Source organism: Epinephelus fuscoguttatus, linkage group LG11 (assembly GCF_011397635.1).
Source record: "Epinephelus fuscoguttatus linkage group LG11, E.fuscoguttatus.final_Chr_v1".
NCBI classification, from domain to species: Eukaryota; Metazoa; Chordata; class Actinopteri; order Perciformes; family Serranidae; genus Epinephelus; species Epinephelus fuscoguttatus.
In genome coordinates, this window is record NC_064762.1 from 6,831,186 (window position 1) to 6,846,301 (window position 15,116).

The following is a 15,116-nucleotide window of genomic DNA, read 5'->3' on the forward strand; positions in this document are numbered from 1 at the left end:
CACACCTTGGTTGGAACCAGTGCTTATTTGACTTCCTGTTGCCTTTCTATCATCTTGAACCAGTCTGGCCATTCTCCTCTGACCTCTGGCATCAACAAGGCATTTTGGCTCACTGGATATTTGCTCTTTTTGGGACCATCCTCTGTAAACCCTAGAGATGGTTGTGCTGAAAATCCCAGTAAATACTCAGACCAGCCCGTCTGGCACCAACAACCATGCCACGTTCAAAGTCACTTAAATTCTGATTCTCTGCTCCGTTTGAACTTCAGCAGCTCGTCTTCACCATGCCTACATGACTAAATGTATTCAGCTGCTGCCATGTGATTGGCTGATTAGGTGTACCTAATAAAGTGGCTGGTGAGTGTACATGACTGCTACTGCACTGCAGAGTAGTTTCGATCATACATGTATTAACGGACTGTCACAGAGAAACACAGCTGTTGCTCGGCAACGCAGCAGGTGGTGACGTTATCATCAGAATCAGTTCTAGAGTTTGTTGCCGCACTCACCTGTCTGACGTCAGGTGAGTGGCGATTGCGAAGTCCTCCTCAAACTGCAATTGTCCAACATGTTGAGCTGAATCCAGTCACATCAGGGGCTGTAGTCCAAAACAGAAAGTCTTCACACACCTGACCGACAGCAGAAGTCCCGCTGAATGATCCTCCATGTTTTAGCCTCCACCTGTGTCACGCAGCATCGTAGGTGTGTTTGATTTGGGCGCATTAAATGAGTCATTAATTAAGGAAGATAGAACTTTCTTTGACTGTGCCGAGGTATGACAATACTAACCTTAACCACTACAAGTAACAGCCCAAATGTTCCACATCCCTGTCACCTGCTGACCCTCCACAGGTGAGTGTAAATATTGACTATCTCCTCCAGAGAGTCAGCTGACTGCGCACTGTCACCTTTCACCTGCTCCGCCCTCCTGCAGCCACACACACACAGCTGCAGCTTCTCCTCTGCTGCAGTGCTACCTCCATTTATCTCCTTTATTTGTCCCATTCTCACAGTTTATCAGGACTGATTCATGTCAGGTATGATACCTGTGATAAAAAAAAAAGTATATGTTTAATTTAGGAAATGCAGTGGAGTAAAAGTGAAAGTTGACAGAAATATATACAAACTCAACTGAAGTACAGATACGCCCAAAAAATACTCATTACTTAGATATGTTACACCACGGGTCCCAGCCAACCCCACCCTCTCCTATACATGTTATATTTCAGACGTGTATATTTTTATGATTCAGCTGAAGGTCGACCTGGAGAGACAGTTCAGACATCGCTCAGACCTGATATGTTCTTGTGTCAGAATCATCAAGGTAGGAGGTCCTGCTGGATTGGACTGTGCCCCAGGAGGACCGGATGGGAGATGTGTTTGAGAGGAAGAAGGCCAAGTATGAGGAGTTTGCAGGTGAACGCCAGAGCAGGGGATGGAAGACCTGATGCTACCTTGGTTGCGGAGGATTTGCCAGCCAGTTGCTCTACAGGGCCCCCAGGTTGCTGGGGGTCAGAGGACTGCTCAGCAAGAGAGCCATCAGGATAGCAGTTAGCGGCTAACTGATGACCCCAAGTTACATCACTGATGATGTGTCTAGGTTGCATCTTAAGGTGTGTGTAAAACCCATCCACTATTCATCCATCCATTTTCATCCGCTTATCTGAAGTCAGGTCACGGGGGCAGCAGGCCAAGCAAAGCACCCCAGACGTCCCTCTCCCCAGCAAAGCTTTCCAGCTGGAGGACCCTGAGGTGTTCCCAGGCCAGATGAGACATATAATCCCTCCAGTGTGTTCTGGGTCTGCCCCGGAGCCTCCTACCAGTGGAACGTGCCCAGAACACCTCTAACAGGAGGCGCCCAGGAGGATCCTGATCAGATGCCCGAACCACCTGAACTGACCCCTTTTGACATGAAGGAGCAGTGGCTCTACTCCGAGCTCCCTCTGGATGTCCGTGCTCCTCACCCTATCTCTAAGGCTGAGCCCAGACACCCTGCGGCGGAAACTCATTTCGACCGCTTGTATCTGCGACCTCATTCTTTCGGTCACTACCCAGAGCTCATGACCATAGGTGAGGGTTGGGACGTAGATGGACTAGTAAATCGAAAGCTTCACCTTCACCATGGCGGTCCGGCACAGCGCCCGCGTCACTGCAGAAAGCTGTACCAAACCACAGATCTATCTCACGCTTCATTTTACCCTCCATTTTGGAGCGTGTGTAAAACCATGATCTCTACATCTCTAAATTACCAGTATACACAAAAATAATAATCAGTAAGATGCAGTAGGTTGTGTTTGATTTCTGCATGTTTTGTACATATTTAATAAACCTATGTAAGTTTAAATCCTGCCACTGTTGGCTGGTAGTTTGCAGTAAAACAGCCTCTAAAGTCGACATCAAATTAGAAGTCATATTAAATTATTAGCAGCAGTTTCTGATGGTTTGTATGTTACCTTGTTGATAGTATATGTACGCATCATTCATTTGTGTGGGATGCAAAGTTTTTGAGGAATGCTGACTAAGTAACGATGTTGTTTTTGCTCAGGCGCTGACAGAAGTTGATAAAACATTTATTTTTATGTCCCAACAAACTGATTCATAAAGAATGGTGGTAAATCAAAGACAGAGTTTTGTATTCTAGTTGTAACTAAAACCTTTGCGTGTTTCCAGCTGTTTCAGTGTGTGTGTCATTAATCGTGGCGGTGGAAGAAAAAGGAAGACGAAATAATCAGAATGAAAAGTTGCTTCAATCATAGAGCAATTGCAACATTTATTGAAGTGTTGGCTTTCTTGTATTGATTTTTCAACACATTACAAAAATACATATATGTTCAAAACAGCAGATGTGTACTGTTCTGAAATCACTTTTTTTCCACAATGATGCACTCCCCCCAAAAAAAGAACAAGGAAAACTATTTTGTACAAAGAGTGTAAGTGAAAGTTGTGAAAAGTGAAATATGAAAAATGCATTTAAAATTACAGTTGTAAGTGCCGTCACAAGACCTTCAACCAACCATGAGGAAAACAAAACAAAACATGTTTGTGAATGTCTCGAAAAATTGATTTGGAAAAAAGGATTTTCCCGCACAAAGCTTTCTATTCCCCTGCCGAAGGTTCTTCCTTAAGGATCATCTCGCTCTGGTAATTATTTCTTTTAAAAATCATTTTTGTTTTACATCCGTGGAGGATGGCTTCACCAAACCAACAACAGGATTCAAAAGAAAATTAAATATATAAAACAAAAAAAAAAGAAAGAGACCAAAAGTCAATAATGGCACCACTCTTGTTAGAAAAAAATAATAATCTGGCATGATTCTGCAATATTACATTTAAAAAAGAAAGTCTTCCCATACAGTGAACAAGTAATCATACAGAAACATGAAGATAAAATCCCTCCACCAGGATAATCATACAAAACTGCTATGGCATCCAAAAACATTTGAAAGAACATTGGAGAAAACAATACTTTATTATCATTTTAAACACTTACACAGAGTATTTCATTAATGGCGTACTTCAACACTGTAAACATATTGTAAGACTGAATGTCCGTGTGTGATCTGGGACTCTGTCGGGGTTCAACTGTTCATTGTTTGCATGTGATACACTGAGGCTTGCAAGGGGATTTTCAGGAGCAGGACCACACCTCAACCGTGTCACTTCCTGCATAATTTGGGCTCATTTATACTCCCTTTACGTCTGTTTCAAACTGCCCTCATACTTCCATGCGTCCCTTACAATGGCATAGATGTGGTCAAATGATGGCACTCGAGGGCGGAGTCAAAAGTTTCACACAACTAACGGGGCGGTGGCGGAGGAGGTCGTACTAATGCACCTTTTAATAGAGGTCTGTGAGGCAATTAAACACATGGCGACATGTGGACGCAGAATTCTTTCCACTACTGCCCTTTTTACACAGAGACTGCGCAAGAGGGAGGCTACAAAGTCCCTTCTTTACGCCGCCTTTGCATTTTTACACAGAACCAAACAACAGCAGCATCATGCCGCTCCAGTGTGTGATTTTAGACAGCATGACAGGCGTGACATGTAACAACAGCGCCAGCCTCTAGTGCGACATATAACATATGCGTGGCAGCATTTTATTAACAGTTAAAATGGCATTAGCATGGCAACAATAGTTGTTTACCATCCCTGGTACACGGCGGCTGATCTCGTCCTCTGCTCGGAGGATAAGGAGCTCCTGCACCTACTTGTTTTGCCAATTTGTGGGCATTAGTTCTAATTTTAGTTAGCCGCTAACTGCTATCAGCTGCTCTTTATATCTCCCAGTGGAGGTCACACATATAACACGTCATCAAACGCCCGTCCCATCCATCGCCCCATCTTGGCGGCTGTCCCTTTGACACAGAGATCATTTCGTCACCGTTTTTACCTCCACTGCCAGCTTAAAGGCGAGACAACTCTGCCCCCCCCACTCCATGATTGTTGCTTTTGTAAAGAATGGTGAGGTGAAATAACGGCGTGAAATTGAAGAGGCGATGTAAAAGGGGCTTATATTACCAGTTCGCTCTGTTCCACCTTTTTTTTTTAAATGTCTTCATCACCTCCTAACATCGTATCTTGCTTGAACTAAGCTACACGGCCGTGACCTGTGGTGGTACTGCTCCCTTTTGTCTGTATCTGTAAGTTTTAGGAAAACGGAAAATATGGAAAGCTCCATCTGTGTCCGTATCTAATGTTGAGCATAAATGAGCCACACCTCCTGTTCCACTCTTCATCGCCCCTCCCTCCCTGCTCATGTCCTCCTCTCCTCTACATAGGGTTACTGAGGGGGTTCGTCATGGCTGACTGCTACGACAAATTCCGGCAAAGCGGATGAGCTACAAGCAGTCCGAGCCTCACACATCGCTCATGTTTGTCTTTAACAAACCTGTTAAACACATCTTGTTGAGGTGTGGTCCTTGATAGTGAATTTCATAGTTTTAATGCCTCGTTCTGGCCGCACTGAACTGAGTTCTCCTGGAATTAACACACCGTGCGTTTACAACAGGGTCTACGTTTTTGCTCTCATGTGCTAAAATACATCACCTAGCTCACAGAGAGCTGCTGTGGCCTCCTGCCTTTCTAAAGATAAAAAAAAATTGGGGATTTGCATTCAAGACACAGTTTCTATTGAAACAAAAATGGCACAGATAAAACCTGACAATAGGCCAAAAAAGCAGGTCAAACTGGAGGATGATTGTGATGATTGCAGAACTAAGTGAAAGATGTATTCTCTATCTCCTTTCATGTGGCTTCGCCGTCTCCCTCCCTCTCACGTTCGCTCTGTCTCACTCTGATGGTCCGTTATAAGATGTGGCCACTGTAGATGTGCATTTGGGTACAAAAAAACACACTTTTCATATGCTTCCAATTTCATTTGAATGACTCTTCTCCCTGGTCAAGGTCTCGCACTCTCACTCCCGCCATCTCTCTCTCACATCTCTTCATCTCTCTCGTTCCAATCTTTCACTTTGACTATAAGAATAGCCCCTACTCAAGGTCGCCCGGCCGTCCCCCTGTTGCAGCTGTGCTCAAAATTATCATAACTCATAAAGCCTCTTTTTTCCTCTCTCCCTCCCTCTCTCTTTCTCTAGCAGATTCATTTCAGGATGAACGATGCAGAAAATAAAAACCGTAATCCCCAAAAGTCACGAACACGCACACTGTCTCAAAATCTGTTACTGGGAGTTAAACCCATATCACTTTGTGAGGCGAATGAACAGGCTTCCCTTTTAAAAGCCGCTCTAATGCATGAATCTGAGCTAGTGAACTGTGAAAAGACGCCGTCGGAGAGAGAGGCTTAGAGCACGCTGCGGAGAGAAGAACACACACGCTAACACGTATTGATATGAATTTCATTTGGAGCCATTTTGTGGATCCTGAGGGGGACACGGGAAGCCGACCCGGGTCAGAGAGAGACGCCGCGGCAGAGGGAGGTGATTTAGAAAGCGTTACAATTGTTGAAGTAGCTTTAACAAATTGCCTTTGAGGTGGCACACGTGTGGGGGTGGGGGAGCGGGGGAGATAATCAAGTGGGTCTGATAAAGCAATAATGAATGGTGGTTACACTTAGCATATACTGTGGATGATGCAAGCAGCTGGTCCTCTGATTGTTTCATTTTAGGCCATCGTTCACGTACAGTCGGGGCTACTTTAACATATAGAGGAGAAAAAAAAGAATATATTTACAAACCATAAACAGGACTGTTCTCCTTCTCACATTGATCACAAGTAGTCTTAACTTAGTCAACATATTAAATATGGTATCTTAATCCTACATTGGGAATGTTCTGAGCATCAGTTTAAGGGTACCTCCATTAAGTGCAACCTTTATTTACGTCCTGATGCGAGGACAGCAATACAGTAACTGCATTTTGAAACTATTCACATGCCAATATTTAAAAGGACAAATTCCCTGAATAAATTCAACTTATCAGGTCTTTAAGATAACGTTGGATTTTTAAAATCCAGCACGGTGTTTTATTGTCAGGCTGACATTCAGTGCTTGTATGAGGGAGTGGATTGTAGTCCGCTGCTGCAGTTAATATAGAAAACAATTATTTATTTATTTTAGTTTAAAAAGCTAACCGCTTTGCACAATTTTTACTCACACATGATAATAAGCTTCCTTAAAGGAGAAAAAAGAAAATTGTATTAAGGGTGACTTCTTTCCAGTTATCGCATTTTTAGAAAAGAAAAATGTTTTAGCACATTTTCAAAACTAACTCCATATGAAATCCCACAAAGATGTACCTGCACATGCCAAATATCATTACAAAAATCCAATAAATACAGAAATTATTGCACAGTAGAAAGGCTCCATGGATTCCTAACTGATAAAATCCTCAGACAGTTTGCCAAGAAACACCAAGTTGTGCATTCCAGACAAGTTCTCATTAAAGTTTCCCTTTGTTTATATTCTCAGGTGGCAGTTTCTGTGACAAGAAAAAAAGATGAACATCAATCAGTCTCAATTTTTTTTTAAGAGAGAGAGATTATCCAGCCAAGCCCCGTAGCTGAAGAAGTGGTTATAGGGAGTTTGTGTGTGTGTGTGTGTCTGTGTATGTGTGTGTGAGTGTTGTGTACACTGTAGGCTGTATAACTAATGTTTGCTGGCTTAACCTCTGTCCGCCTGCTCCAGTTTGACCTCGCTGGCCATCAAATGTTCGCCATGCCACTTCTTCATGTGTTTCTCCAGCGTGCTGTAGACGCTGAAGGGCATGTGGCAGATGTCGCAGCGGTACACCTCCTTCCCAAACTGCCCGTGGGTCTTCATGTGGCGTGTCAGCTTGGAGCTCTGGGCGCAGGCGTAGCTGCACAGGTCGCACTTGTAGGGCCGTTCCCCCGTGTGGCTGCGTCGGTGCACCGTCAGGTTGCTGCAGTTCTTGAACACCTTGCCACAGTACTCGCAGGTGTCGTTCCTGCGATCCTTAGAGCTCGGGGGCCTGCCGGGTCCGGGTCCCCGCAGGAGGTGAGGGGTGCTGCTGCCGCTGCGGCCCGAGGCGCTTCCTCCTTCCATTAGCTCCCCTGGCGGGGTGGAGAAGCGGAGGCTTCCTGTCTCTGAGGAGGAGTGCTCGGAGGAGGTGGCGAACGGCGACTGACGGGAATCTGTGAATCCCAGGAAGGGTTCTCTGATGAAGTGGCGTGAAGCAGCGTAGCCAGCCAGGAGCTGAGAGTAGACGTTCTCCGGGGAGATGAGGGGTAAGGTGGGAGGAAGATCCAGCTGTTCCTTCTCTATCTTGATTCTCTTGTTGTTGGAGGGGCTCGGGCTGGTGATGGGGGTGGGCTGGCGCTGGAACAGCCCGGGGAAGGAGTCTGCTTCAGATACGCTGATCCTGCCGTTCATCACGGGCCTCTGACCCACCTGCTCATCCTGCTCTCTGTCCTGCTGCCTCTCATTCTCTCTTTCTTCACCCCTCTCTCCGCCGTCTCCATTGGGCTGTCTCTCCAGGCTCCTCTTGTTAGGGTTAAGTCTAAGGTGATTGTCCAGGTGGTTGTACGGGTGCATGATGCCCACCCCGCCACTGTCACTTACTCTGTCCCCGCCCAGGGGTTTATCCTCAGGACACTGTCTCGGGCCATTCTCCCTGTTCTGGCTGAACTCCTGAGAGTCCTCACTTAAGTTGGAGTCTGGCCGACTTCCATTCCTCAGCTCTTCCTCTTCTTCCTCTTCCTCCTCTTCTTCTTCCTCCTCTTCTTCCTCCTCCTCCTCATTGTCCATCCCCATCCCTCTTGTGTTCCCCTCCCTGTTCTTCTCCTCACCCTCTCCTCCCTCTTCTCTGTTTCCCTGTTCTGGGGAGCCGCTCATGGACCCAGACTTGTTGTGCATATGTGTCTTCATGTGCCTCTTCAGCTTGCTGGCCTGAGAACAGGCGTGATCACATAGATGACACTTGTACGGCCTCTCCCCCGTGTGACTGCGTCTGTGGACGATCAGGTTGCTCTGGAACTTGAAGATCTTTCCACAGAACTCACAGGATTTGGATTTCCCAGGCGCCTGGCTCTGACCCTGGCTGTCGGGAGGGCTGGAAGAACCATGTCCCCCTTGAGAGGTGGGTGGCTGTGGGCCATAGGTGAGGAAGGCTGGGGGCTTGGTGCCGGGCTGGAAAAGCGTGGGACTCAGCAAGCGGTGCATGGGCGGCACGCGGTTGGGTGAGAGAGGAGGCGTGGGCCCGCCGTTATTGGTCGTGTTGCCCGCCAGTTCTCTCAGACGTCGGGAGAAGTCCATGGAAGGAGGCTCCATGGGGGTCATCCGCATCACCCTCTCAAAGGCACTGGGGTGCTGCGACAGCAGCCCCATCTCCTCTGGGCCCAGCCGCTCTAGAGGGGGTCTAGGGGGAGGGGGAGGGCTGACAAAGGGCGGCGTCGCAGGCAGCCGGGTCTCCATGTACCCCGGGGGAGGGGGGTGTTCCCTGAGCAGGGGTGCAGCCATGCGGAGGAGGTGAAATGGGTTGTTGGTGTCGCTGAGGAAAGTGGGGAGAGGGGAGCGGGGCAGGGCGTCGGGGCACGGCGGCGGAGGCAGAGCCATGCGGGGAGTGAGGGAGCAGCTGGCCGGGTGGTTGTCCAGGTAGATGCGGATGCCGTGAGTGTGCTGGGCGTGCTGCAGCAGGAACCAGGCGCTGGTGAAGGTCTGCTTACAGGTGGTGCAGATGTAGCTGGACGGCTCATCTTTATCTGTGCAGAGAAAAGAGAAAGAAAATTATCATTAATGTTGTGAAACAGAAATAAAATATAATAAAAATTAAACTGACATGTCACTTTACGGCACTTTCATGTTTATTGACTTGTGTGAACATGTGTGGAGTTTAGGAAAATGAACTTTGTGTTTGTGTCAGTGTATGAGGGTCTTTGTGTGTGTGTGTGTTTGAAATTTAGAGTGTGTGTATGTCTACAGGCTAATGCAGATGGCAGGTACTGCCCTCAGGCCATGACACATTATGCTAATTCTAATGTCAGCTAGGCTTTAATATACAGATCCATCTCGTCTACTCTGTCATTTCCATATGGAGACAGGGGAGGCAGCAGCGGAAAAAAAGCACACCAATGGGGGAAAAAGGAAATATGGGAGTGGGGGAGGGAGGGGAGGGAGATGTGGCATTAGAGAGAGAGACAGACTCACAAAAGGAGAGACAGCAGAGGTGATGGAGACGATGTGTAAACAGTAAAGACCCCTCCGGTCTCCACATGAAATAAAGCTTTACGTCACTGGTGTAATAACAACTACAGTAAAGTGATTTGGTGTGACTGTAAACACACGCACACACATACGGAAAAACTCTGCCACTCATTGACAAATTGCCCCTTTAAATGGCACGGCTTAATAAGGCCAAATGAATCTATCAGTCACGATGGCACGGCCCTGTCAGCCTGCTTATGAGTCATAAAAAGAACCTCGGTCTGGATTCATCTAATTCAACACAGACGAGCATTCAACACGCTCTTGTGTTTGCTTGCATCTGCATCTACTTTATCATCAGCGGCTACCGCAAGCGGAGTCGAGTTGGTACGGCGGTCCCAGAGCTCGGAGCCCTGAGGGGGAAAACAAAAACGGAGAAGTTACTTTTGTCCAAAAGTCTTGTGTGATCAAGAGAAGAGCCCTTACAGCAAGATGGCTGCCTCAAAGCCACCCGCTGTCCTGGAATGTAAAACACACACACAGACGCAGATATACAGCAATATTCTCTTTTCACTTTCCGTCTCTGTCTCCAGCCTCTCTCTCGCAGCACACACACTTGTACCGTGCAGAGCAGATGAGCGAAAGCTGATGTTGGATCAGTGTCTAGTACAGGAAGCTGATTTGGCGGTGTGATTGGTTTGGCTTTCCCCGGGGGAGACAGGGTCAGAAAAAGTTAATGAGGGGCTCATTTACTGATTCTGTCTGTTTTTCTCTGCTATTAGTGGCGCTCTGGTGTAGCCGTCACTCTCACTGTTTGTGTGGGGTGAGACATGACCTGACTCCTGCTACTAACGCGTGTGTACGTGCATGTGTGCGGACATGTATGTGGATGTATTTTTGTGCCTGTGTGTGTGCGTATGTGTGTGGGGCGAGTGGCGGGCTGCCTGCCCGTGTTTAGTTTGGCGAGGCTTCACACGGCCGCTTGGCAGCGGAGAGCTGGACAGCTTAACAGCTTGGACGGGGAGAAGAGAGCGCAAAAGGGAAGAGGAGGAGGAGGAGTGGGGGTAAGAAGAGAGGTGGAGGGACTTTAAGGGCCAGACGTGCTTGGGCACACACACTGACACACACACACACACACAGGGTATTTACATGCCCCCAGGGAGCGAGCGGGGTCTATAGACGTGGGAGCTGTGTAATCTCATCAACACACGAGGATCAATATGAAATGAAGATGTGAGATTGGGCGAAGGATTGATGATCTCTCTCAATTTATCAAATTGTGTTTTTTCTTCTTATCTGTATTTTGGTCTGCACACATGGCCTCATCAATACGACCGTACGCCGCCACCCCCACAACCTTCCACCCCACCACCACTACAGCAACACATTTGCATCTTGTCATATCTTACACCGCCGTGCCATATGCTGTTAAAGGAAGCGTGGCAGCTAATAGAGTGGCAGCTGATGGCTGCTGCCTAATGACGGCCAAAGACAAATTTCATCAACTTCCCAAACAAGCAAGCAAGAGGGGGGAGGGGAGGAGAAGAAAGAGACTGAGACAGACAGAGATAGATAGATAGATAGATAGATAGATAGACAGACAGACAGACAGACAGACAGACCAGGGAACACACCCTATTGTTTTTCTGTTAATGCAACACTGAAAAACAAATTTGCGCTGAAATTGGCAGGAGGAAAGCTAAAGTTAGCTGTTAGCAGCTGGTAGCCAGTGGCTGTAACTAACAGCTAACGGAGGTTGCATTCAGTCGGCAAGAGGAGAATTAGTCAGTGTTGGCCGTTAGCTGTTAACAGCTGGTGGCTGGAACTAAAAGCTAATTGAGGTTGCAGGAGAAGAGCTAGTTAACATTAGCTGGCTAATGGAGTAGGCATTTAGTCGGCAGAAGGAGAGCTAGTTCACGTTAGCTGTTAGCCGGAACTTACAGCTAACAGAGGCTGCATTGTGTCGGCAGGAGGGAACCTCGTTAATGTTATTTTTTAGCTGTTAGCAGCTGTTGGCGGCAGCTGTAACTGACAGCTAACAGAGGTTGCATTGTGTCGGCAGGAGAGGAGCTAGTTAGCATTAGCTGGCTAACAGCTAATAGAGATGGCATTGAGTCGGCAGAAGGACAGCTAGTTACGGTTGGCTATTAGCTGGGACTGACAGCTAACAGAGGTTGCATTGTGTCGGCAGGAGAGGAGCTAGTTACCATTAGCTGGCTAACAGCTAAAGGAGATGGCACTGGGTCAGAAGGACAGCTAGACAGCTATAATCGTTAGCTAGTTAACATTAGCAGCTGGTGCCTGGACCTAACAGCTAATGGGGATTGAATTGAGTTACATTAGGCTCTATCAGGTAAAAATGGGTACTGGTAAATTAGAACGTTCTTATGATTTGTTCAGATGTAATCTTGTTAAATGTAGTTTTTGATGACAGACTTGAATAAATACAGCTGCTGATGTTTTCACAGCAATATGAAATAGATATTAGAAAAGGAATTATGATATATTACATGTAGTAAAAAGGCTTTAAAAGCAGTTTAATAATACACATTACTCATGTGAAAGAAGATGATGTTAAAGGTTGTCTCATAAATGAGCATAATTGAATTTGTGCTCATTCAAAGATCGTGTCATGAAGGACTGAAAGACTTTAAAGCAGCTCAGTTATTGATAGTTATTGATATTTCTTAGTTTCCCTGGAACAAAGGGGAAGATAGACAGACAGATAGACAGACAGATAGAGTCGCAGTCACCCTCGCTCCATTCTTTCCTGCTCACACACTTCCACACATGCTGGGTGAGTGCGAGTGTTGTCGCCGCTCGGTGCTCCAGCCAATAAAAGCCTTCATTAAAGAATCACGGTGGGCCGTGTCATGCTTCAGTTTGTGGTAATTACAGTCGTCTGCCTGACACGCAGGCAGGGACCCCTCCACTGCTGACCGCCAAGGTCAACTACCAGTTAGAATAGTTACATTCTCCTCTCCACGCAGTCACTGATGCTGGACCTAATCGGCCAATTTACTCTGGCACGCCATATGCACACAGACACACACACACACATACTCGTACCGACACACACACACACGGTGTTCAGTGAATGGGGCTGAGATGAAAGGTTAAATGAAACACAGTCACAGCAGGATTCTGTGATACGCTGCTGCAGTATGAACTGAATTTCAGCAGTGTTGGTCATTTTGCTGCTTGTAAACGCTCCAGCATGATGACAATCCCTTAAAATAGTCTGAATCTCGTGTATCTGCCCAGGTGTCCGCCCAGGCAGACTTTCCCATGAAACACACAAACACACCACAGACCCGGGACCAGCTTTGGAGGGCAGCTCTTTGTCCTGTGCAACAAAACAAGGGCTAAGGGCCAGGAGGCCTGGAGGAAGTTATTAAAACATTGGCACATGCGTGGAGCTGAGGTGGGCCAGTAATAATGCTCTCCTTCTCTCCTGGGTTGGTTTTTTTACTAAACCACCGGGCCAATTAACCCAGTCTTCAGGGACTAAGATCTGAGCTTTACATCAGATTTTATTCTTTCCAGATTGCCTTTTATAGCCATTATTTTGCCTTAAAAGTACAAACAAAATGCCAGTGAATGAAGGGGAGCCACGGTATTGACTGTTTGCATATGGCCGATGGAGGAAAGTTGGTGTGAGCTTGGCGGGGCTGAGGCAGACACCAGGCGTTCGGCGCAGACATGTGGATTTGTGTTTAATTTAGGAATTCACATACGCCGTCCCCCCGGCCTGAGTTTGATTTATACTTTCGAAGCATGAGCTCCCTCCATTTACATTACACTTACATTTTGGGGGCCATTATCAGATGCTCTAATCCAGAGGGACTTATAATAAGACCGCAGAAGAATAACAAAAATCCACACAGGCTCAGCCTTCGACAAGATGGGCAAACTGGAGCTCCTCAGCTGACAGTGAGCAGTGAGTGGATGGTAATGAACACTCACGGATGCCAAATTAACTCTCACAAAGCTCAGGGAGAAAAAAATCATAATTGAAAATAAGTAGCATTTGAACGCCGGCCCACCAACTTCTCTGCTGCATTCACTGGACGTGGACAGTTGTGCAGGAGGCAGGAGGCAGGAGGCAGGGGGAGACACATCACAACCACAGGGCAAAGTTTAGACCGTGCAGACTAATGTTGCTTCACTGTAGTAGCTACAGGAAGCAGAGGATGTGCTACAGTCGATGTCATGCGTGTGTGTGCGCTGCAGCATTCCTAGGGTTCAGGTTCGCCGTACCGCTCCAACATTCCATCAAGGGCGACAGAACACCACAGCGACAGATTTGCATATAGAACAAAGCCGCCCGCAGGCTAGGCCACTGGGACACAAACCTGCCCCTGCAGCCCCTCCCACACACCCTCGCAGCACGCACATGCACACACACACGCACGTGCACGCGCAGGCACGAGCCCTGGGAGTATGCGTGTGTGCACCTGTCAGGGGTTAGCTGACACCTCTGCTGCTGGCAAAGCAGCTCCTCATTAGCATGGCTGTGATCTAGGGGTCCCCAGGGGTCCCAGCCTCCTCACCTCGCCCCCTCCCCTTTACACCTCTGCTCCTCTCCTCCTCCTCCTCCTCACATCTCCCATCCGTCCCTCCTGCTCCTCCTCCTCCTCCTCCTCCTTCGCTGTTCCCCTCTGGTCTGATGGCTTGTTTGTCATGAACGGGGCTAATCAGGAGACCATGCAGATTAACCGTGTGTGTGTGTGTGTGTGTGTGTGTGTGTGTGTGTTTCACAGGACATTGGGACGAGCTTGGTCGGTAAACTTCGGCCTCGGCGAGCGGCGACCGACTGTCACACGTGTAGTAAAAGAAGGAGAGACAGAAAGAAGGGGAGAGACTGTGGAGGGTGGCAGTAGCAGGCAGGGGGTAAGGCTCTCACACAGTGTGACTGGCTCCATGCTAACTCAAACCAGCTTCGGCCTGCTAACCATATACATCTGTGAGTGTGTGTGTGTGTGTGTGTGTGTGTGTGTGTGTGCAACCAGTATGACCAGCTGAAATGCCTGAGAGAGGATTTAAAGAAACAGTACTCCTTAAAGCTAGAAAGTGTGCGGGACATAATAAAAATATTGTCTCTTTCACTTCCTGACTCGCTCCTCTCTGTCCGTGTCTTCCTCCTGTCTCACGTACACCTGTACCAGGTATCTGGGTACTCCACCCTGACCCTCATGCCTCCTGGGATGCGGGTCAAATGAACAATAAAAGGGATCAGGTATCTCCAACAACGAGACCACAGGCACGCACACACACACACACACACACACACACACACACACAGAGCGAGTCCAGCTGTACAACAATGCACGAGTGCAGGAGGCTCTCATGTAGCACGAACGCGAGGGAGTGCGTTACCGCCATGAGGCGAGCTGTCCCAGCGAGGGCACAGGGGACGCGCTGTGAAAAATAACTGGAAAGACCTCTCTGTCAGTGAAGAGCTACGACTTTTGGCTCGGCTTCTAGGACAAAGAGG

The 15,116-nt window shown here is 47.6% G+C and overlaps 1 protein-coding gene across 4 annotated transcripts in view; it reads right to left on the minus strand.

Moving 5' to 3' along the window:
* Positions 1-2,750: 2,750 nt before the first annotated feature.
* bcl11bb (BAF chromatin remodeling complex subunit BCL11B b) overlaps positions 2,751-15,116 on the minus strand; it is a 41,568-nt gene continuing 29,202 nt past the window's right edge. For all 4 annotated transcript variants that reach the window (XM_049590118.1, XM_049590119.1, XM_049590120.1 and 1 more), the window contains one exon: positions 2,751-9,177. In XM_049590118.1, the coding sequence (XP_049446075.1) occupies positions 7,121-9,177 (2,057 nt within the window). In that variant the 3' untranslated portion in view covers positions 2,751-7,120. The remainder of the gene's footprint in view (positions 9,178-15,116) is intronic.